The 24,546-nt window shown below is 37.2% G+C and overlaps 1 protein-coding gene across 2 annotated transcripts in view; it reads left to right on the top strand.

Moving 5' to 3' along the window:
- LOC132126785 (receptor-type tyrosine-protein phosphatase gamma-like) overlaps positions 1 to 24,546 on the top strand; it is a 218,849-nt gene that overhangs the window by 122,697 nt on the left and 71,606 nt on the right. For both annotated transcript variants that reach the window (XM_059538283.1, XM_059538282.1), the window contains exons 3-4: positions 12,731 to 12,913; positions 15,132 to 15,280. In XM_059538283.1, the coding sequence (XP_059394266.1) occupies positions 12,731 to 12,913; positions 15,132 to 15,280 (332 nt within the window). The remainder of the gene's footprint in view (positions 1 to 12,730; positions 12,914 to 15,131; positions 15,281 to 24,546) is intronic.

Raw genomic sequence — 24,546 nt, 5'->3', positions numbered from 1 at the left:
TTGTCCCTATTTTCATTTCAAAAAGGTCTCTCCCTGGCAGACCAATGCTACTTGAATGAAAGCACATACATTTTGTTTCTCTGTGTCTCATTATGGTCATGGTGTCTCTGCAGGGACTGTAAATGAAGTGTTAATCTTTCCACTCATCAATCTCTGAGTGAACCCTAGAGAGCAAGTCTGACTCGTTCCTATAAATCTGATGACTGGCACTTTCCCTTGTTTTGAGAAATAAGCTCCGGCTAAATTGCATTTTAATGGATCACACATCCCAAGTGCAAGGTGCAATCCATTGCTTGATGATAGTAACATGGATGGCCAATGGCTGTGATTTATGACACTTTTGGGATCAAGATCAAAGTTGAAAAGATTGGAGGCACAAAGGCAATGAAGTTTTCGTAGCCTGGCTGTTCTTGTGATTTTTGTAATTTTGTAGCTAAAGAACTGATCATCATTATTGTGTTCTGTTTGATATTCAAAAAGCCCATGTGGAATTGTGTAAAGGTGTATCAGTTGGCTTGTGTGTCCCACAGGATTTGTTTGTTTGTGTCTTATACACTCTAAGAAGAAAAGGTACAAAAGTTTTCACTGGGGCGGTACCCTTTCAAAAGGTACAGCTTTATGCCATATTTACCCCTAAATGGTGAATATTAGTACATAGTATTAGAATATGTATATTAATGTACATTTTGGTACCTAAATAGTACATAGTGGTGCCTTTTCAAATGGTAACACCCTAGTGACAACTTTAGTACTTTTTGTACTTTTTTGAACTTTAGATTTGACTTCTTTTTTTTCTCACATTAAGGCTACCTGTATTCTTTTTACCTTGAAAAAACAAAAAACAAAAAACCGCAAGTCTTTAGCCACAATAACTAACATGCGATAGTGTGTTCTTATTTCTGATTATATTCATTCACACTTCAGAATAAACCTGTTCAGTTAATTCGCGATATAAACTCTATTTATGATACCCAAAACTGTTTTGGAAAGAAACCATTAAAAACAGTTCCTGAAATTTAATTGGGTTCTTCTTTGTAAAACTTTTATTAACTCCATTTCTGCCAGTTCTAGTTCCAAATGGATATCTAAAAATAAAGACATACAGTAAGTCTACATGTTTTATGATTCTGACTTTAAATCTTTTATTAATACAGATAGATAGTCTAGTTTAGGAATAATCCAGTCACATGTAATTAAAATGGTTAGCTGAGCTTTGCTTCCAGATACTGTAATGCCCTGCAGCTCTGAAAAGGTTTGTGAATGGTATTATGGGAAATTATTTTGCATTGTTTTGGAGCCCGGCTATAATTAACACCATGACTCAGGCTCAACCTGTGCTGGTCAGCCTTCTCATTCATCTCTCGTGGTACAACAAGAAGAAATGTTTCTGAAGGTTAGTACCAAATTAAGGATTTGGTAATGATGTCCTCTAAGAGGCAAACCGAGGAGAGACCTTGGGCCCGGAGGTGGGGCAGGTGGCAGCAGTCACCGTGGCATTTGGGATAATGAGAACTAGAAAGAAACGGGATGACAGAGTAAGAATTAAATTGCAAGATGGAAATAATGGCTTGTCTGAACTCACAGCAGATGCTTTGCGATGACGTCAAACCTGAAAGCTGTACAGTAAAGACAGATGTAATTCCAAGTAGACGAGTATGTTTTACACAAATCTATCTATCTATCTAGATAAGACTCAGTGTGAGTATCGTTTCCATCATTATGGTTATATAATACGTTGGGGCAAATTCCACAGTGCTGACTCTGACCATAATTATCTGCATATTAAAACAAGTCCTGATGAAGGTGATCACCGAATGACTGTTGAATATAAACACACCTTTATCTTTTAATTAAAACCACAAAAAATTTGTGAAGAGGAGAGCTGAGACATGCCTCTCTGCGTCTAGGTGAAAGATGATTAGGTTGTTTTATTTAGCTGTTTCTGTTGCATAAACTGTAACTAATGGCTTTTGCTTTCAAAACGGCCAAAACATGTTTACTTGGAAAACTGTATGCTAAATGCTAATCTCCTGATCTGACGTTTGATAGGTGAGCAACAAACTATCAATCATTCATAAGCTGAGTAATTAATCAATTTTAAAAATGTCACTGCACAACTAGAAGAAATCATAGCTTGTACATCTAAGCTGGTTTTGGACAGTCTAGGTCTTCTCCATGAAGGTTTTTCTCACCAGATCATCAAAGTATGTCCGGGAAATAGCAAGGATTGAAATAGGCCACTTGCATGGGTGAAGTCACAAGCAAGAATGGCAATCGTCTTCACATTAATAACCATGTTCCTTTGATTTTAATTGCTCCAGACATTCTAGAACTTGCTCTTAATGCTTTCTTAAAGAGCTTTCAATGAAGTAGACCCGCTGTTATGAGGGTTCCCAGATCTCCCTTGAGCAAAGATGCAGAAAGCTAAAGAGTTGTTAATGGACCAGCGAGTTGCACTCATTTTCTGATTATTGCCCACCGTCTCCTCCCCATTCTGTTCTGCTTTTATAGTCTAAAATTATCTCCATCCTCCTGAAATGGATCATTATCTATTTTTGAATGGTAAATTAGCAGAGATCAGACATAGCCACTGGTCACATTTGGCCAAAACAGACGTGTCTAACTGCATGCGTGATATTAGAAAGTTAGAAAGTATTTTTTTCCTCCTTAAATTGAAGTATTTTTATGAAGCTTTAATGTATTTTGGGAAAATTTTAATCAGAGGATGGCATGTTTCTCGTCATATTTAACAGAGGAGGAAAGAGCCGTGGAATCTCATAATTGTCCAGACAATGTTCAAAGACCTCTGGTCCATTAGGGAGCGACACTGGACTGAGCTCTTGGATTGGATTTGACCAAGTGTATGTGTGTAATATATATAACTGTATATTTGTTACACACAAACTGCAAAATTAAACTTTTACATAAGAAAAATTTGTGACTTAAAAATGTCTTTAAAATTATGTTATAAACAGTATAATATGCCATGCACAACCAGTAATGGTAAATGGCATAAGTCGAGAAAACATCTCTTGAATTGAAACCTGGTTGCGTTTGTTGTTCTGTTAAGGTTTTTTTTCAATTTTTTGCCAAGAGGACTTACTTGGATATTTATTGAAGTTTTCTCTCTCCAGCCTGCTTTGTTTTTTATTTTGCCGATATTTTATTTTTCTCTCTAACTCGGTTAAATCCGTTTGAAGTATTGTTGGAATTAAATTTTCTCTCTTTGCTCAAGGGGGTTTCATTATCTTTTATTTATTGCAAAATAAGGAAAAATCTCAGGACAGTGTCACTATATCAACAGTTGAGAGTGAAAATAGAATGCAATCGAAAGGAGGATCTGGTGAGGTTAGATGATGTGAGTTTATGAAACAAGCAACTTTAAGGATTTTATTGTAATATGTTTTGCTCTAATGAACATTTTGGCAGCTTACTGTAATATAGTTAGCATTTGCATTTGTTCCGGCCACTGATATATTCACAATTTAGTTTTTTTTTTAAACATGTTCTGCTTAAAGGAAGTCATACAACACTGTGACATTTTAATAATAGAGATTTTTTTTTTCCTAAGAAGAACCAACCTTACAAGGTTTGTTCAGTAAACAATGCATTTGAAGATTGGTGCCTCACTTAAATATTATAAAGATTATGAAATATGCTTTAAGAGACTATAGGTTTAACATAAATTGACACTTCGGGTCAATGCTTCCTTATATATATATATAGGGTATCTGAGTGAATCAGACAATTTAAGATTCAATTAGATTGGTGGAACAACTCAAAAAGCCAAATTCCATAAAGAGGCCCAGGATAACAAGACAACGTCATAAATCGGTCACAGTTACCCTAGCACCAGCCAGCCTGAAATAAGCCTAACCAACCAACTCCACAGTTTGAACAGCTTGCAACATTAACACAAAAGAACACTTATGGAAAATCCCAACTCAGGACGGAGATCGTCAATTTTGGGTCAAATAACCAAGATTAATGGTCAAAGAGATGCACAGCATGACTATTACATGTACATCCATGATACAAATCATGAGCTAAAGACTTCCTCTGATTAGTTTCCCCCACCCAGGACAAACACCAGGCTCTTTCTAGACCTCTTTTGACCTTTTGTTCCTCTCAAAGCACATCTTCGCGTTCACAGATTGACTGAGAGACTCTTTTACAGAAGGAGATGCACCAAAATGATCTAAAAAGAACTTATAAATGAATGTCAGCCCATTGCTTAACTCCACATCATGTATGTAAACCTGTCATGTTCTAATCACTCATTGTGTATGTATTTTGTATAAATATATAGTTCAGTCATGAAACTCCAGATGGCGCAGTTTGATAGGTTGTTAACGTAACTGATGATATTCAGAGAGTTAAACGACTTGGCACAAGCTGATTGGTTCATGCTGCATATGCAGCCAATGAGCCTACTGCCTTTATATGACTGGCTAGAATACACTAGAGATTCCTGCAGCACGCTTTCAGAGTTTCTCTAAAAACCCTCCACCTTCTCCAGGTCCACCTGTATAGATTTGTTTTGGGTTATTTTATATGTTATTTGTGCAGCAGCAGCATGTATTAAATACAGCACCGTATCGCCACATGCATTGGCAGTAGCAAGTTCCTGTACTTGCTTGCAGCAACAAGCAATAATCAAGCAGCGTAGCAGCGTAACAGATCTATTCCCCCAAAACCAAATAAATTGACATTGTCATATCCATCACCATGCTAAAATCTTCAGAGAGTTGTCATTATTAAACTACTGAATAGTTTTTATAGTTCGGCTGTGAATCTTTGGGTAGACGAATTAATTCGATTCACAATCCATAGGTTTTCAATTAAATTCGATTCAGTTAACAAATAGATTCTGCATTCTTTAAGTGGATTCACGGGTTTATTTAAATACCTCTCCTAAATTCTTTAAATGCTTAGTCAGGGAGCAAATTACACAGCAGCATTTATGGTTAGAGAACAATAGGTTAGAGGGAAAAAAAACACTTTTGACCACTGTTAGAAAATAGTTTAATGATGCTATTGCATGATATGGCATATGTAGAAAATTATTATGTATAGGCTAACATTTTGTCACACCAGGGGCGTAGCCATCATTTTAGAATACAATAATTTTATGAATGCCTATATATGTGTATATATGTATGTATTATTATTATTTTTACTTTTCTTATCTCTTACTTTGAATTTGATTCAATTCAGTTCAAGTTTATTTGTATAGCACTTTTTACGATACAAATCATTGCAAAGCAACTTTACAGAAAATTAAGTTTCTACAATATTTAGTAGTAGCTTAGTAGTGGTGACTGTCAGTTTATATGCATATGATAGGAATTTTCAGAAAGATCAATACAAGACGTAGTCAACCAGACGATGAACACTATTAACAGCAATTATTATATGATTGCATAGTAAGTAGCAATATTTGTTAGTTTAGTATGTTGTTACAGGGTTGGGATCATCTGAGGTCCTCTGAGGGGTATGCATCATCTCTTCTCAGGTATTCTGGATCCAGACGTGAGTTTGTTGGCAAAACAGAGAAACAAATAGATCTGATATAAGAAATCAAATACACTGCTGGACAATAATCAATAATTTGTAATCTAAATTTTTTTCCTAATGGCAATTTTATGATTGTGTTATATACTACAAACAATTATTTAAAAATGTCTGCACATAATTACGTAGAAAATATACTTTATAGTTTTTTTTACTGTAATAAATTAAATGTCAGTTAGCACTGCATCATTAAAAATTTTATCTATTGTGTTTATTGTCTTAACGTTTCACCAGTTCATTCTGCTTTTTATTCAGCTTAGCTGCAGCGATAGATCCCTTTGTCCATGTTAGGCCTTTCCTGGCAGTTCTTAGAGCGTGAGATCCCTTCTCTTTCAGTGTGAAAACGTAATCTCATTTTCATAAAATAAAATGCTATAATATTTAACTTTTCCTCTCCATCTGCGAATGATAATTTTGAAAGAAAACGCGCACAATGTCTGTTTGCTATAGCAACGAATGCTACTTTCATGCATCTGATTATCAGATAAACCTTGCGCTCTTGTTTCAAAGTTGTTGTTAATGCTTTTGTTTCCTTCATACATTAGGTTCAACGACATTGTTCATTCAGTCGAACTGAGCACGAGTGCAATCTTGTGGCAGTAGTGCAACGGGTGAAGGCATGAACATTGTTCAAAGTCTCCATTAAGTCATGCTTGAAGAAAATTTAGGTGTATATATTTTTTGATACATTCAATTCTAATTTTAAATTGATTCAAAAACCCATGTTTCAAGATCGATGCATCAAGAAACGAGTGAATCGTTACACCCCTAGTTTATAGGTTTATATTCATGTTTGGTATGTATGAATTTGAAAATTCATGCTTTAAACATTTCTATCAATCAATACTTAGCAAAATGTATTATATCCTTGTCATAGAAATCATGTCCAAATTATACTCTACAAGAGTGGGATTATTCAGACCATGTGACTGATAAGGTAACATATTTGATTTATGTATTGGGAGGAGATATATAGCAACATCCCAAGCTAAGCGGCGTCATAATTGGTCAAGAGTCAAACAGCCGGTTTAAAATCTCAGGACACCATCAATGATGCTTTTAGTCATTGCTTTTTGCCATTCCTTTGCCCTTTAGCTATGCTTTTTGCCATTGCTTTAAGTTTTTGCTTTTTGCAATTTTTATCTTTCTGCAACTGTGTGAATGTGTGAGCGCTCATGTTTGTGTTAGATTCTTTTATATGTCTTATTCATATTGAAAAGATAAGTATCTTGTGTTACAAGTACATGTCTTAAACTGCCAATCTTGTTTCTGTGCTAATTAATAGTGTTTTCACTATTTTAGATATTCATATCTATTGCAGAGTTGATGTGATACGGCTTGTTCAGTGAATCACTGTCCGACTCAGTGACCAGCGGTAAAACAATGATTCTGTTCAAATTCCCTATAAAATAAAAAATATAAATTATACATATACTTTAAACATTTCTTTTATTAAAACTATAAGACCCCTACAAAGCACATTTCCACTTAATCAAAGTTATATTGTACAGAAATGTTGCGTTTTTTATTGCATAGATGTAGCATTCATGACTATTTAAGTCTTACCATATTTTCACTCTTGTAAACTAGCTAAACTGATTACATCAACAGGAGAATCAGAGACTAGCTGCATGGTAATTTGCATTACATTATCCACTGAAATTGTGTATTTTGCTGGTTATGTAAATGCATAATTTTGAGAGTTATAAGACACTATACCTGTATGAAGATACTATCTTTATACCACATATCCTGTCCCTTGACTGTTACCACTGATATGTACTGTAGGCTACGCATTAGCATCTGCATCTGCATCTAGCTTCATTTATAACCTTAGAATCACCAGCTGCATTTATTAATCATTTAAAGCTTCATACATATTAATAAAACTATTGAGACTAAGATTTGTGTTTGGATAAGCCGAGTTGAAGCCATTGTAATAGGCTAGCATATATTTGTTAGCACACATTCTTGCTAAGATGCTGTGTTGCTTATTCACAATAAAACCTATCATTAGACTAATGAGTTATGCTTCTTTTTGGAAGAAGCAACACACTCTCATGATAATTTGTAACACTTTTATGTTTTGGTGAATTAGTGGTTAATACATTTTATTTAAGTTTTCTCATGAGTGTTGGTATTGTTTTTATATAAATTAATGATTATCTTTATCGCACACTAGAATTTTTTTATTTTACTTTGGTAAAATCAGAGTTACACACACATCTATTGCTTTATTAAAACTGCCATGGCAGTTTTATCTTTGCACTTCTCACCCTTTTTTCAGCAGATTCAGCAGAAACCGTCACTCCTTCTCTTCTGTTGCATAAGGGGGTTGTGGGAAATATTACCTAAACAAGTCTTCAGAAAATCCAATAATAGCATACCATCTGGGTAGCTTTGGCATGCTATATTTCCAAAGTACTATGATCTGAGACATGCTGATTCCAATTTTGCGTGTAATTTAGGATGGATAGCATGCAAATTGGGCTGTAGACATTGTCTCGAATGTAATATTGCCACCCCTGTGCACCTAGAATACAATTGTAATGGGGTGTGGATGACACGAAGATGACAAAGTTTGTGTGAGGTGCATGAGAGGCGTGAAATCTGTCTTTTTATGAGAACTCTGTGAGGAAATATATCTGACTCTTTGAGAATGTGTCTATTTTTCTTTGTTTATGTGTGTGTGCGTGTTGAGTCTACTGTGGGCCACCGTGAAATGTTCTTTGACAGCATGTGGATCTCCAGTCGCTCTTGACAGCTTTTGCTCATGGGCTTCGAGTCCCACTGGGTTTACAGCCAGTCTTCTCTTCTTGCCTGGACACACACAAACATAAACACACGCCACATCTAATTAACACAGCACAACACTCCGCCAGACAAGCTACATTTACCCTGTCCACCTCTGCACTTCAAACAGCCAAGCGCTAACGTCACGTAGCATCCATCATTAGCAAGATGGCTGGTTACGCTCTATTCAGGTCTCTCTCTTTCCCAGCTTTGATCGCTTCGGCACTGATGCCACAGAGCCTGTTTAAGTAATTAAGCCCAATCATTGATCTAATTAAAGAAAGTAGAAGTTGTGTCAGAGGAAGCACCTCTTTAATAGGGTCCAGTGCATTATGGAGGACGATAAAGAGCCTTTTGGAAACCGTGATTTCCAATAAATGTGCTCTAGCATTCCTCAAGTGGCCTTCCTTTTGTGTTGCATGAAGCTACTGCAAACAAATATGTGTATATATATATATATATATATATATATATATATATATATATATATATATATATATATATATATATATATATAGTTAATTTTAATTAAATATTAATATAAAATATGTATTTAATTGTTTTTTTCTCTATAACTGTATATCCATATTAAAATTTCATGTTGAAATTTAATTACAAAAAAAGCATAAGGGTTTAGAATAAACACACAGACATACAGTACATAAAATCATTCAGACATTTGAGGCAGTAAGATTTTGTGTTTTTTTGAAAGAAGGTTCTTATGATATCTTATGATACCAATATTACTGCCGTTTTATTTATTTTTTTTATTTTTTTATTCATTTTTTAAATTTCTAAGATAAAAAATATCTTTATTTTTTATTTATTTCAATGCTGAATTTTCGGCGACCATTACTCCAGTTTTCAGTGTCATATGACACAGAAATAATTTATAAAATGCTTATTTTGTGCTCAAGAAATATTATTATTATTTTTATTATTATTTTTTTTTTAATCTGCTTTTTCACATTTGGTGCCATTGTTACTGGTACATCTATGCATAAGGGTAATGTGTGTGTGTGTGTGTGTGTGTGTGTGTGTGTGTGTGTGTGTGTGTGTGTATGTGCGTGCGTGCGTGCATGTGCGTGTCTGCGTGTGCGTCAGCACTGTAATCAAGAGGGAAAAGAACACTTTCTCTCCAGTGTTCACTGGCTGCCACACAGTCTGATGGATTCAAGCTGGGCAAATCCAGAAACACCACAGACACATGTGTGTCTACATTTATGACCCATCACTAATGCACCTGCAGCCGAGAGACAGGCTTAGTGTGACATATCATAGACACGTCAGAAACCCTAAGAGAAGCCACAGGAGAATTTTCTAAATCTTTTTCTATTTTCTTCGTTGTCTTTCCCTCTCTCTGTCTCTTTCCTATCCAAACTGCCACATCTTTCCGAATAGTGGGTTTGTTTATCGGGTCACAATGCTGCTACTGGGCAAACAAAATATAAATGCTCTTAAAACGTTCTCACACGTTTGCTCACAACATAAATTACACTGTTGCGCTCACTTTTTCTGCATCAATCCGATTGGTTCAAGGTCAGTATGTTACACAGCTGTGTGGAGAATTGTTGCTAATTGAGTGAAAAGCACATTGTCTCTGGGGGGCCAAACGCAGAATTCAAGTATATTTACAGTCAAGTTCTCTGTTAAATCTCGTCAACTCTCTGGAGATTTGGAGACAGTTCATGGTGAAAAATGCATGAGAGCAGCAGCATTAGCAGAAAATGATTTTTGCTTTTGCTGTCTTCCTTTCACACATTTTGATGAGGGCACGGTTGTACTTGTCAGATGAATTTTTTGAGTGGCACATCTTTCAGAAGGGTTCTAAAAGGGATGAAGGAGTGGGAAAGAAATTCACCGGTCTGCATTCTCTCGCTGTCTTTGTTTTATAGAAGTGGTTGCATATAAAGCCAAGAATGTCCTAATTTAATATTTATTTAAAAAATTAATAAAAAAGCTTAATTAAAAGAATGTAATTCAGTAAAAAAAAAAATTAGGAGATATTTAGCAAAATGTCCATGCTGCTTCTTTTCACTTTTACTTCAGCTGGGCCATTTTAGCTCAATTTTGTGTTACAAAGAAGGAAGGCAGACAAACAGATTATAAGACTTGAGGCTGAGTAAATGATGAAAGACTTTTTTTTTTTCATTTCAGGTTAACTATGCCTTTAAAAATTCAGAGAATCAATGGTTAGTATGGTTGTGTGTTCTTATCATCTTTTGCCCCAAAATGTAATCTCGTTTTAGGAGATCCATCAGCTTCTCTTACTCTCTTTTTCTCTCTCAACGCAGTAAAAAAAAAAAAAGAAAGAGAAGGAAACTGTGAACAGAGGCAGTATCGATCGAGCTGAGAGAGAGGTCAGAGGTGAATGAAATGTTGATTTGACACCTGGTCGTTGCTCCCTCCCTTTCTGTCGGGAGGGAGGAATGAAGGGTAAATCAAAGCAGTGGGAGGCTGAGATCTCTCACAACCATTTAATGTTGGAGTGGGTTGAAACTTCCCTTCTATCCTCAAGCGAATAGCTTTCCATATACTGTACCAGCCACCAAAGTGTTTGTACTAGAGGAGAGGAAGGGAGGGGGGCTTGAATTGATTGGTGGTTAAGTTGATAGACAGTTCGACAAACTACTTGCAACATAAAGAAACAAACTGATGTGAATGATTGGCCATGGCAGTGCAAAATGTCATCCTGTTGTATTTATCATACAGTCTTGTGCTTTTTTTTAACGGCTTTTCGATATATTGTTGGTTGATTGATTGAGAAAATTATACAGTCTTTTATCACACTGAACTGACTGTACAGCTTTATTTTAATTAGAATTGAACTAAATTTAGCTTCTACCCTGATTAAGGTCCATAGCACCCCTTGTGTCGATGCTAAAATACAGTAAGTACTTACAAAATGCATTCTGACGTGTCAAAAAGTAACAGCATATGAGTTGAATTTGCATACTAAAACAGATAGACTAATCAATATCATAAACATGCTAATGTTAACTGGACAGAGTTTAATGTGTAAACAAATGAAAAATGAATGTAACAGAACAAATAAACCAATAAACCCAGCAAAACAAATAAAAAAAAATAGTACCAATCTCTGTTGTTCTGCTCAGAGGCAAGGTTGTGTACTCGGACCTTTGTTTTTCTCATCTGAGATGCGTATCCTGAGGTGTGGTTGAGATTAAGATTGCGTGTGCAGTTTTTCTAACCCTGTTAGGGCTGCATTAAGGAGTGAGTAATCTCTTCACACGCAAGTCCTCACTCTCTTTCATTAGCCAGCAGTGCTGCCCGGATCTATAGCACTCTGCTGCTCCATATGAAACCCAGACCTGTCCAATCAATACGCCCCAAGGCCACAGTGAGGGCAGAGGCTGAGGAGGATGAATCCTAATTTGATGAAATACGCATTTCGGATTGCTCCGGATGCTTGCAGGCCTCGGGTAATTGTCGACAAATTCATCTTTAAGGCCGGTAGCTCAGGATTGCTTTCAATTAGGAATGGACCTTCTGTTTAGCTGTTTGTGGACCACTGCTCACCTCTCACTAAGTCTGAGAGAGAAGAAACATTCGCACATGCACACTCTGGCACTATAGTGTCTCATCAGGATGTGGTTATTGCTCTGAAAGGTGCATTTATGATTTGGCAGGCTTTAACTGTGAGCAAAGCCAAAGCGGTGCTTCTAACCGTACTAGAGAGTTTAATAGACTCTTAAAATATCCTTGTCTTGTTTGCTTGTCTCATTTTGTCTGCTCAAGTAAAATTGCCTGTGCTTACTTAAATTTTATTGTGTATACGATGACAAGGGTCTCTATGGTGTGACATTGATCACTGATAGTTCCACATAACGTTGGGAAAGCTGCTTTCAAACTGTAATATGCTGTAATGCTAATGTAAACCATGATTTGATTAAAACAAGGGAATAAATTGATCGAATTAATCAAATTAATCATACTCTTTATGGAAATCTGAGGTTCCTTCTGAGGTTGTGAAGAAAACAAAATTAAAGATTTATTAGCAAAAATGTACTGGGCCTCAGCAGAATTGTATTGGGTCTCCAGTGAAATGAGTCATGCGATGCCACTTGTAATTTCTACAAACTGTTTCCATATTTGTCTCTATTGAGTGCTTGTAAACTTCTAAGCAGAATTAAAAGTACATACATATCATGTCTGCTTTTATCTGGGTGTTTCAAAGGTCTCGGATGTGAGTGTGAGTACTTTTATGAAGACAAGTGGTCGTCTCAGAATGATTCTAGCGTGTTTTGACTGGCATTTATGAAAAATAAAGTGAGTCTGGGAGCGGTTCGGCATATGTTTGCAGTGTGATGTTCCATTGATTTGCTGTCTTTCTCTTCTGCAGGGACGTACGGACCAGATACAGGTTGGGCGGCAGCTTTTCCTGAGTGTCAGGAGAGAAACCAATCACCAATCAATATAGCCGACCAAGACACTAAGGTCTCGATGGAGTACCAGGAACTCACGCTGGACGGGTTTGATGCAGAGTCATCCAACAAGACATCAATGAAGAATACAGGCAAAACCGGTAAATACACATAATCTTTTGGGGATAGTTCAACACAACAAAAAGTACATTGATCCATCATGTCATCAAAGATAAGGACATATATACTGTAGCATAATGTGCTTGCTGTTATATAAAAGTGAATAGGATTTAAAATGGCCCATGAAATTACCTGAAAATCTTCTAAAGCCATGTAATGGCATTGTTTGAAGATAAGTATTAAAGTGCATATTTCTAATTTTTTAAAAAAGGATTTTTGATATAAAATATTTTAGAGAGTTTTTATTAGAGACTGTAAAGGGTGACTGAACATTTCTGGAAGGGAGAAGAAATGGATTTAGGATTTGTTGCAGGCAAGATTCGAACCTTTATCTCCTGTGTGAACACCAGGGCTCAATGAAACAGTAATGCATGCCAATTGCAGCACCATGCCTTTGACTACTATAAAGTATAGGTTACATTGAGTGGAAGTGTTCAACCCTCATACTTTCAGGCTCTATCAAACTTCAATGATGTGACCCCCCCACCTTGAATTTTTTACACCCAAATTCGGTTTTCATGCTACAGTCTTGCACCATTAAGCCGTACTGCAGCAGAGCATATTGAAGAAGTAAACACAGACACGAATTGCCCAGCGTTCCCCTCCTTAACATATTCCGTGCAGAGGAAGACAAATGTCCCGCTGTTGTCCTATGAATAATGGAGAGCTGCTCTGCTATTTATAACTGACACATGAGTGTTTTATCAGCAAAATAATCACCTGGAACAGGGCGGCACAATAAACCTACAGACCTGGCACCTCTGAATAATGCATGACTCAATCAATGTTTTAAATCATTTTCTCTATAGATGACTACTTGACCTTCTCAACTTGAGCGAAAAACTTATTAGAGATATCCAGAAAAGGAAATATTGTGAAAAGAAAGGAAGTTCTAGCGTACTTGCTCACTAGAAGAAAGAAAAATATATATATAATTTTTTTGTTTTTGTTTTGTTTTTTTTGAGCTTGGTTCTATTCCATGCAATCTGAAATCACCTACTGTGCACTGTATACACACGGTGTATGGCAGAAAAGGTAAAATTAGTATGCTCTTCCAAACATAGAGGTGTTTTTTCGATGTGAGCGAGTGAGTGTGTGTTGTGGGACTGCCCAGTGCCCAAGCTTCTCACAGACCCAACACTAAATTACACTTAAGAAATTCATGAGATCTTGGAACCTTGAAGAAACATTTGCATTGATCAAGGATTTGCTGGCAGGCGAAGCCTAGTTTTCACATGTTGCCGTTCCAAGGTCCTGCTGGCTTAGCCGTCTAATTCCTGCCTGTTTGTTAAAGCTCATGAAGCTCAGAGCTGGAATAACTAATGAAACCGATGCTCCCTCTCATGTCGGATTACGTCAAAGAAATCAACCAAAGACCAAACAACTTAAAGAGGAGTTGAGAGAAGTACAGAAAGCGTTGTTGTTTTTTCCCAGGCTTGAGAGTGTGCATTTGTGTGAAAGTGTGTCCTGCCGTCTTACTTTTGCCCCTGGCACCTCCAAGTCACTCCACTTGCTGTGGTGGTTGCTGTGGTGACAGATTCAGCCTGCCACCAGTTGATTGCTTCAATATCTCAACAGTTGGACAGTAGCCTGTTTCGGTAAGATTACAAGTGAGGTTTCAGAGGAGCAGTTCTTTTAAATAGGACACACATCTCTTGTGGCAAGCAGCAAGTAAAAAAAAAATCACTCTGAAATTCAATCAGAAATGGAAATTTGGCCAACAAAGGCTGTGCTATTTAAGGTCGCGCTCATTAATTAAAGTCCGGTCCTGGTGCGAAAGACCAATTTGTGAATCTAAATGCTCTTGGATGGAAGAGCTTTTACTATGGATTGACTCTTTTTTTTATGGCTCGGGTTTTATGAAATAACAAAAGGAATCAAAAAAAGCAATTTGAAACGGTGTGAGGGGGAAATGTCTTCTCTCAGCCAAATTACTGCTTCATTTGAGACCTGGCCTTCTGAGGACAACAGCAACAGCAGAAAGAAAGTGCATATAATAGTCAGCCTATGTCCCTGAGGAAGCTAAATGAATAATCATAAATACTGAAATGAAGTGTCCCCAAGTCATTTTCCTTTATTTTCAGTCAGAAATGCATTGGTCCTTGGAAGGCATTTGGTTAATGTGCATGCCAAGAAAGTGGTCTTTATCTCACAATTCCTCCCTATTTAACCCTCTTTCCTTTTCTCTGCACCTCACAGTGGCGATCTTCCTTAAGGACGAATATTTTGTGAGAGGAGCCGGGCTACCAGGCCGCTTCAAAGCCGAGAAGGTTGAGTTCCACTGGGGCCAGAGCAATGGTTCAGACGGCTCCGAGCACAGCATCAATGGCAGGAGATTCCCTGTGGAGGTGAGCCCAAACTAATCTCTCTCCAACGTCTGTTGATATCTAAACAAACCAGCTCTGCAAACTCCCAATTCTGGCCTGCTTGCTTTATTTTGTGGGCTATGCTACTTTGCAATTACACTCTTACTTGGGACTTTGTCTCAAGAACATTCAAGCAATGATTTAACAACACTATTCATTTCAAATGGCCCATGATTTGTGGTGCTTTGAGGGTGTTGCCTTTGGAGTTGTCTACAATAAAATGTATAAGATAATCTACCATAGTAAAATAATCTAATTTCATGGTTCTAAAACCCAACAAGAAGTAAAAACATATTTTCCTTATACCTTGAGTGCATGCAAGTCTTAAAAGCATATATGTAAATATGTTAATATATAAATATATTTTAAAAGGTAATTGATTTTTTGAGTCACACAACTTAGGTTAAATTATCTGATATTTTAAGACAAATATTGTATTGATATTGACATGATATATTCATAGACATGGTTACCTGTTTCTCCATATTGGTCGCATCACATTCACAGAAATGTTTATTTTATTTAATTTTCTTTATTTTTCAAATATATAAGCAGTGAAGTTTTGTTCATATATTTAATATTAAACAAATGAAATATTTATAATATTTAAAATATGTAATATTTTTTATTTAACTAATAGCAAAAGAATCAAATAAGCATCATGCCACAGCTCTAAAATGGGCTTATTCTGGCTTTATCTGTACTCTGGTAGTATTTGCATACAGATAAGGCAGGAAGAATTTTGGTGGAGTGGAGGAACGCCAGGCTGTCTCTTATAGAAGCGTGTAAAGGGCGTTCCTGTATTGATTGGACAAGGCATTATGGAGACGAGTTCTCTCTTGGGTCTGATCACTGTCTGCTTGTGTTTCTCTTTGCAATTCTGATTTATGATTATGGCCACCTGAGATCAGCCTCAAATATGCAGGTGATCAGAGTTTGGCCTGTCTTTCAACCTTAAATGCAATAAATATTGCTTGGTTTGGTGGACGTAGTTCTATCGCCACCCTCCCACCCAACCTACTCTAGAGCGTAAAATATGTGTTAGTTGGCCTGCATAAGTGTTCCTTGTATTGGCAGTTTGATGAAGTCATCGCAGAACAAATCTCATTGGCACTGAAATTTTCCTACTGCATTCTTCCAGCTTCAGTGTGTAGATGTTGCTTGTTTAAAATTGCTAAAAGGAATTTAGTAGACATTCTAAATCTTGTATTAAAAGTAAAGCAAATCATAGTATTTTACTTTAATGGAATGAAATTTTCTGCAGCTGTGAGAGGGCCAATGTGCTACAGTGATTTTAGCACATTTAGAAATGATTTTATGCAGAACCAGATCAAAAAGAAAAAAAAAGAAAAAATTTGATACTTTTTAGTGAATCAAAACTGAGCAGCATGACAAATTTAGTCTAACCACATGGAACGGCTTTTATGATTTTGTTATTTTTATTAAATGAAAAGCAGCATGACCAGTGTAATCTAACTAGTTCCTGAACAAATGACACTTATGAGCCAATCTTTTTCCTTTTTTTTTTTGTGGCTCAAAATGAAACAGCATAATTATGTTGTCCGATTCATCCCTGACTGAATGACCATTAGGAGCCAATTCTTTTTTATGAATCAAATCCATACAGCATGACCTGTGTAGTCCAACTAATGCCAGCACAAATGACTCTTATGGGCCAGTTTTAACTTTCATTTGTACGAGCCGGTTCGTATTAGTGAATAAGAACTGGCTCTGGCTGTGATCCTGTGACTCAGTGGTAGAGCATTGCATTATCAGCGCAAAAGGTTGTGGGTTTAATTCCAAGGGAACACACATACTGGTAAAAAAAAAAAATGTATAGCCTGAGTGCACTGTAAGTTGCTTTGGATAAAAGCAGCTGCTAAATGCATAAATGGTAATGTAATGTAAATGTGGATCACATCTATACAACACAACCAGTGCAGTCCAAATAATATCCATTCTCTCCATTCTCGACTCTATGGGCCCTGTTTTAACGATCTAAGCGCAGGGTCTAAAGCGCACGGTGCAGTTGCACTCAGGGCGTGTCCGAATCCACTTTTGGTAGTTTTTTTTTTTTTGGCCTTAACGTGCAATAATCCAATCAGAGTCACATCTCTCATCCCCTCTAAAACCCAGCTGCACTCGCGCCACGGTGGGATCACTATTTACATGGTGGAATGTAACTTTTAATTTTTAAAAATGTGGTCTACCTGGCCCTAAGCTGTTTATCAGTCTGGCTATAGTGCCATCTACAAACGCAGTTAAAGTTAAGGTGATAAGTAGCCTGAAGTTGGGCTCAGGTGGTTCTGCTGTGGGATGTGTTTCCAATACATTTATTTACTTGTGGCACTCACAATATCAAAACTGACCAATTTTCCAAAAGGCTTCTTTGAATAAGCATGAGCACGTACTGCACGTTTAAAAATCAAAACGAGGCACGGGTGTTTTTATATCACTGTATTTCTGAAGGAAGATTATCTTTAATTAGTCTATTCAATTTTCAATGTAATTTTCAAAAGAATCAAAAGCATACAGCACAGCCAATCTAATCCTACCGATTCCTGAACAACTTACTCTAATGAGCTACTCCTTTTTAGTGAAACAAGCACATACTTTCCATTTAATAAATCTGCATTTGCAAACATATATTGTGTTTCCTTCAAGAAGGCAAGTGATCAGTTAATAAAGTAGCTTCAGAGGCAAATAGAGCAGACATGTTTTATTCAAAACGACTTTTGGACAGTCTCACTAGAGCGATCTGAGTTGCATAGGTTTCTCTGATGTCTGTCTGTAGTGCGTTTGACTTGTTTGGTCTGTCACATTTAGTGTCTTGTAAGTCGATGGGAGTTGAGACTGAAGCTCAGAGAATGTAGATGAGGCTGCTCTTTTCACTCTATTACACAATCCTAGCTGTACAAAGAAAAAGACAAAGAGACTGACGTGAGAAAGAAGAGTTTGGAACATCACAGAAGCAGCAGAAACCGATGACAAGAAGAGAAATGCTAGAGGTAAGGTTAAGAACAAAACTGAATAATAAGACGGGAAAAGGTCTGAGCTGAAGTGTGGCTTATTATGAATTAGTCTTCACCAGCCAAAACGCTAGCTTACAACCAACACGCTCATTAAGGAAACTAATTGAGTCAGAAAGCTAATTAAGACTATCAGCAGTGGGGCTCCTGGTTTTCCTGGCGTGACGTCACATGTTTTGGCCTGTGCTTTCTTCATGAAAGCTCTTAGACCCCGATCCTTCACGCAGCTCTCATAGACAACAGCATCACCTGTGCATTAAAGCCATTTACAAAAACCTACAGAACATTACGCGTAAGTGCTCATTCAGTTTCCTTATAAAGTGGTTATGACATGATTTAGAGGGTGTAGACTGAGAAAAGAGGGCTCATTAAACTGAATTAATGACACTAATTAGAACCACTGAAGAATTATTGAAAGGCTAGGGATGGAGGGCTGTTGCTCTTGTTGTTGGGGTTTGTTTTTTGTGTGTCAGTTACTCTTTGAGGCAGCTTTAAGTCACTTAAAAAAGAAATAATATCAATATTGTGTAGCCACTGACAGTGTTATATTTTTTATGCAACAGGTGAATAAAATTCCCACAGAGAAATGTCTGTCTATTTTTGCTTCACTAAAAGAAAATAGTCCCAAACTTAATCCAAGCTGAATGACTGTGATGTTTATCCATGCAACACAGTAGTTGTGTTTCTGAATAAAACAGTAGTGTTAATGATTTTAATGAGTCTCTAATCAAACTGTTGTTACACTACAGACATTTTTATTTCCTTAAAAGTTCTTTAAAAACAGGAGTTTAATCAGGATTTTCCGTTTAAAGCTTATGATATTTCCTAATACTTAGTAGGTACTGTAATAAATACCTCCCATGGCATGTGTACACCTGGAAGAAAAACATAGGTTTTCAAGACTAAATAGAATTCACAGAATATTCTAAAAGCTGCTTTTGTTTGTTATTGATTGTTTGGATCAGTCAGTTTGAGCCAGACCAATTCGGGACTTGTTTATCTGTTTATTCAATTTTGTTTGTCTCTTATCTTAACAGAAAAATATTACAGCTCTGCTTAGATCATCAAGCTGAGACTTTCAGGGAACCGCACACTGCCAAGTGCTCCCGCTTTGCATGCAGATTACTCCTCTACAAAGCATTCTGCATTACTGAGTCGCTCCAGCCCTGTTAACCAAAGAAGTTTTCGTGTTTTTGTTTTTGAAGTGTGGCAATTACTTCTGTTTTAGCTGGAGAGTCGACCGGAGACCAGAGGTAATTAAATGCTGCCCACTTTGGAGGGCTGTTCAGAGCCTGACCGACAGCACTGCTTCTTTTGAGGGAGCACCCAGTGGCCCTTGACTTCAATCTGAGAGCTGCCAGATCACTGTCATTATCACTGGGGAGAGCGCTCTCCATCCTTCACTCGTCCGTCAAGCGGACCCTCCAGATGTATGGTAATCCAGGGGCTTCATGGCATCAACAACAGGCCCTCCTCCGGAGTGTTTTGTACAGCTAAAAAACAAACTTGAGGGATTTAGGAAAGGATCACATTGTCCTTGACTTGGATTCCCATTGTAGAAGTACACTATTTGGGGGGAAATATATATTTTTAAGTCTTTAACTTGGAGGAAGTCAAAGCAGCCTCACAGTAATAAACAAAAATGTGTGTGTGCGTGTGTGTGTGTGTGTGTGTGTGTGTGTGTGTGTGTGTGTGTGTGTGTGTGTGTGTGTGTGTTTTTAATATGCATTCATACATTTACAAGGGTTCTCTAGTTCCTGTAGTCATTATATATTTCTAATAGAAGTGTACAGTAATGGATCTGTTATCATCAAGTTTTATTCATTATGGATGGATTTCTTGAGAATGTTTCCGAGTTGTCTTTTATGTTATTGTTAGGGATGGCTTGAAGTGGTCAACTAGACATTCACAAACAGACTAATCGAATAGCGAGGTTTATTGTTGCGTTGCCTTTTTAAAGGTAGCTAGAGAATGAAGTTGGGGACTTTTCAGAAAAGGGTTTTCTGTGCATTAAAGGGATAGTTCACCCAAAAGGGAAAATTCAGTCATTGATTACTCACCTTTATGTCGTTCCAAATTCGTAAGACCTTTGTTCATCTTCAGAATACAAATTAAAATAGTTTCAATGAAATTCTGTGTCAGCAGCATCACTCACAAACGTTATGGTACTCTTTTGGACTGACACGGAGGATAACTAAATTGTTGAATAAAGTCATTATTTTGGTTTTCTTTGCTCACAAGATGTATTCTCGTAGCTTTATAAAATTACGGTTGGACCACTGATGTCACATGGGCTATTTTAATGATGTTCATACTATCTTTCTGGGCTTTGAATGTGGTAGTTATGTTGCTGTCTATGCAGGGTCAAAAAGCTCTCGGATTTCATTGAAAATATTTTAATTTGTGTTATAAAGATGAACAAAGGTCTTACGGGTTTGGAATGACATGATGGTGAAGTAATCAATGACCAAATTTAAATTTTGCATGCTAGTATACTATCACCATAGTAAGAACCTGTCTCTTTTAACCACTGCCGTAAAATCTATGACTATGTTGTCAGAATATTTCGTTTTGCACATAACTAGTTGGCTGACTCCTAATCAAACACGCCTGATTCTCCTTTGCTCATTAATATGCTGAGATGTGTTCTTTTGTAGGACCTACAGGAACAAGGTTGGGAAGCACTGCAGTACACTGTGATAAAGAAAGAAATTCACCCTTCATGTCTTTCTATTCCTCCTGAAGCGCTTTGCTCACTCACACATGCTAAACAGCCTGAGGAGGTCAGAGAGAGAGAAAAAGGAAGTGAGGGAGAGGGAGTTGACAGGGTGTGTAAGAGATGAGCTGTGACAGATGTCTGTCAAATGACACTTCTCCAGACTCTGAAGGCAACAGAGCAAAGGAACGCAGGCTTGTGCTTGTCTAGCACCTCCTAGTGGAGGTGCACATATTCATACTAACAAACCCCAGCACCAGCACATCAAGCAGAAACACATTTTCAGGGGTCCAGTACTGAAATGGTATTTGTTCAGATTTTCTCATTACTATGATTTTTCTTCCCTGAAACTGTCTGGGTGTCAGAAATCATAAAGTCAGAGATGGCAAACTTGGTGGAATGATCCCAAATCTCACCCACCACTTAGGTAATCGAAATGACATCCGTCTGCTTTAAGACTTTTAGACCAAGCAGAAACATCTGCCAGCTGGTTGCATCAGCAGTCAATTGAACGAAGGCTCAAGCCATAAGCGGTAATTCTACTAGGGCTAGCGCCCACTTACTGGACCTCCATAAAAATCGGTTGTCACTGGGTGAACGTTACATCACCTAATTAATATTCATGAGCCAAGCCGATGAGGTTCATAATGTGCCCCCACCTTCTACACCCCTGATGACGTGTATTTCATGCATAGCCGAAGCTTTAACAGGATGTGAGATCATGTGCAGAGGTATGTTTGAACGTCACAGTAACATTCGTCTGCCTGGAGGTAGTGCTATTATAAGGATTTACATATGTGCTTATTTCTCAAGAACCGAAAGGAGTAGAATCAAAATCTCTTTTGGATCCGATTCCCCAAATGTGATTTCTATTTCTGGTCTCCTGGTTTCTGTCTTTTAGAGAATAATTTAGGAAAAATTTATGGATTGTCAAATGATAACATTTATCATGTATCTTACTGCCCCCAAATTTATATATTATATACATATACATATACATTTCATATACATTTGACGGGTTGTCGAACCATAATACACACACACATATTTTGAATATTTTTATATATTTTTTTTATTATTCTCACATGGTATGAATGGGTTTTAATACATAAAAAATATATATTTATTGTAATAAATTGTAAGAAGAGGGCACTTTGGAAAGTATATTTTTATATTTGTAGAAGGGGACGTTTTTGGTGTCAAATAGACTGAGCTGTCCAAAGTATTTCAAAAACGTTTGGGCAAATATGAGACCATGAGATGTTCAGATGTGGCCCATGTTAAGAAATGCAGATCAAACAGTTACACTAACCCTAATAATTGCTGCTTACAGCTATATTCTGAATCTATCTGTCAAACCAGAATCCAGACACTGAATTTCCAAAAAATTCACGCTAATATATTTCCCAATAGTCTTTTCTTTTCTGGTGGCTCAGGTCTTGGTTTTTCACGACAGATAAAGTCAGCAACAGCTTTGCACAATGTCTACCTACACTCCCATGAATACACATGAGGCAGGCCATTGACGTTTCACTGCAAAATGCCACACTCATTTTCTCAGAGTCATCTTGATGAATGATTTATGATTTACAAGGCTTGCCATTTAGTAATTGTTCTCTAATAAGACCGCTGAATGGCATGATTAAGTGCAGCCCTGCTGCGTTCAGGCCGGCTGTTTTAACTGTAAATCTCCGTTTAGTATGCCAGTCACATTCAGAGAGGCGTAGGATCTTCAATCAGGCGGGCATCAGCCTCCTTGCAGCATTTATCCTGATAACACTTATATTGCTGTCTGAGATCACACACACTCACTCACGCTTTAGCGTGGCTAAAGGCCTGTTATTTCCTCATGAATAAGTTAGGCGGCACAAAAATCGACTCCTTACGCATTTCGTCTATTAATCTTTAACCCATGTCTATTTCTGCGTGTCGAAATCCGAGATGACAGTCACACAGAGGTCGCCGTCACTGTTCAGAACAAATGCTATTATAACATTTAAATCACCCAAATAAATAATGGCAGAATAATATTCAAACTGGCTCCCAGAGTTTGGAGGGCGATGCGGTGGCGTGTAAATGGTCACAGTGATCTAGATGTATTTTGATAGAACTGGATCGCCCGTCATTCACAAAGCTGTACATCTTTCCTACATATTGCGTTTGTTGAATTTTTTTGATTATTTATTTCGGTGACTGATAAGCTCTGCTTAAAGAGATAGTTTAACCAAGACATTTTTATTAATTATTTTATCTTTTGAGCTGTATCAAGCGTATTATTTTTGTCGAACACAAAAGGAGATGTTTGGCAGAATGTTCAAGCTGCACATCCAATGGAGGTGAATGGTGACCAGCGGCTGTCAAGGCTCATAAAAAGAATAAAAATATACATAACTGTGTTTCATGCAACTACACATTGCATTTCGAGTCTTCTAAAGTCGTACATTTGTGAGAAAAAGTCCAAAATGTTTTTGCTTAAGCCACAGCTATTGGACTTATTTGCATGATTTGAAAATGATTTGAAAACCAGTGCTATTGTAGTATCACTGAAATGCTATTTTTTTCATATTTTAAAAATAATACTTTATTTTAGAAGTTTCTGTTTTCATTCAATTCAGTTTCAATTAATTGTGTTGTGTGTCTTTGTCATTTAATGTAACTTTTTTGGTTTTAGTTATCTATAATGACCTTGGTTCATATTCAAACACAGTGGTTGCTATTGGTTTCAAAACACTTTTACAAACAATGATGTTTGGCATGACATCTTATTAATAAATGCAGACATGAATGAGATTTGAGATGACAGGATCCTGTGAATAATCCTTATACAAGGCTTATATAAAATATAGCTTTTATGGTGCTTTTTTTTCATTTTTACTTTAATGATGTCATTTTTTAAAGCCTGCCAGTCCTTGGTCAGTATTCAGTTTCATTGTATAGAAAAGAACACCTTGAACAATCTTCAAAACATCTTGTTTTTGTGCTCATAGAAAACAAAGAAAGCCATACAGTATGTGTTTAGTATGACGTTACTGCGTGTAAACTGTCTAGATCTTCGTATTTGCTCCAAATGTTTTCAACACTTTATTAAATCCATTCCGTAGATTTCCTCCAAAACACAGCAGAAAATAACTTGGTATGCAAGCGTTATTTCCAAAGGTTTCCTAGAGTGATAGAGTCTGTGTTGTAGCCAGAGGCATCGAGCGTGGTGATGAAATTTAGGGTTGTTGTCTGTGTTTCTCTTATCGTCGACGCAGCCCGAATTTAAAACTGCAGAGGGGAGGGAGGTCAGGTAAGCTGCTGGATTGTGGGATGCGGTGCTTAGGTGGTCAGCATTCCATTTAATCACGGCCGAACCCTCTGTCCGGCCGGCTCGATGATAAACACTCAGAGCGGCTGCTATGAGAGCGAGAGAGAGGCTCTCACTGAGGCCTTTGTCCACCTGCGCTGATAAGAGAAGCACAAAGTAAATTAACACATGTGATGGGGGGCAAAGAAGCCAACAC

Source organism: Carassius carassius, chromosome 44 (assembly GCF_963082965.1).
Source record: "Carassius carassius chromosome 44, fCarCar2.1, whole genome shotgun sequence".
Taxonomy (NCBI): domain Eukaryota; kingdom Metazoa; phylum Chordata; class Actinopteri; order Cypriniformes; family Cyprinidae; genus Carassius; species Carassius carassius.
This window is presented reverse-complemented; position numbering and strand designations above follow the sequence as displayed.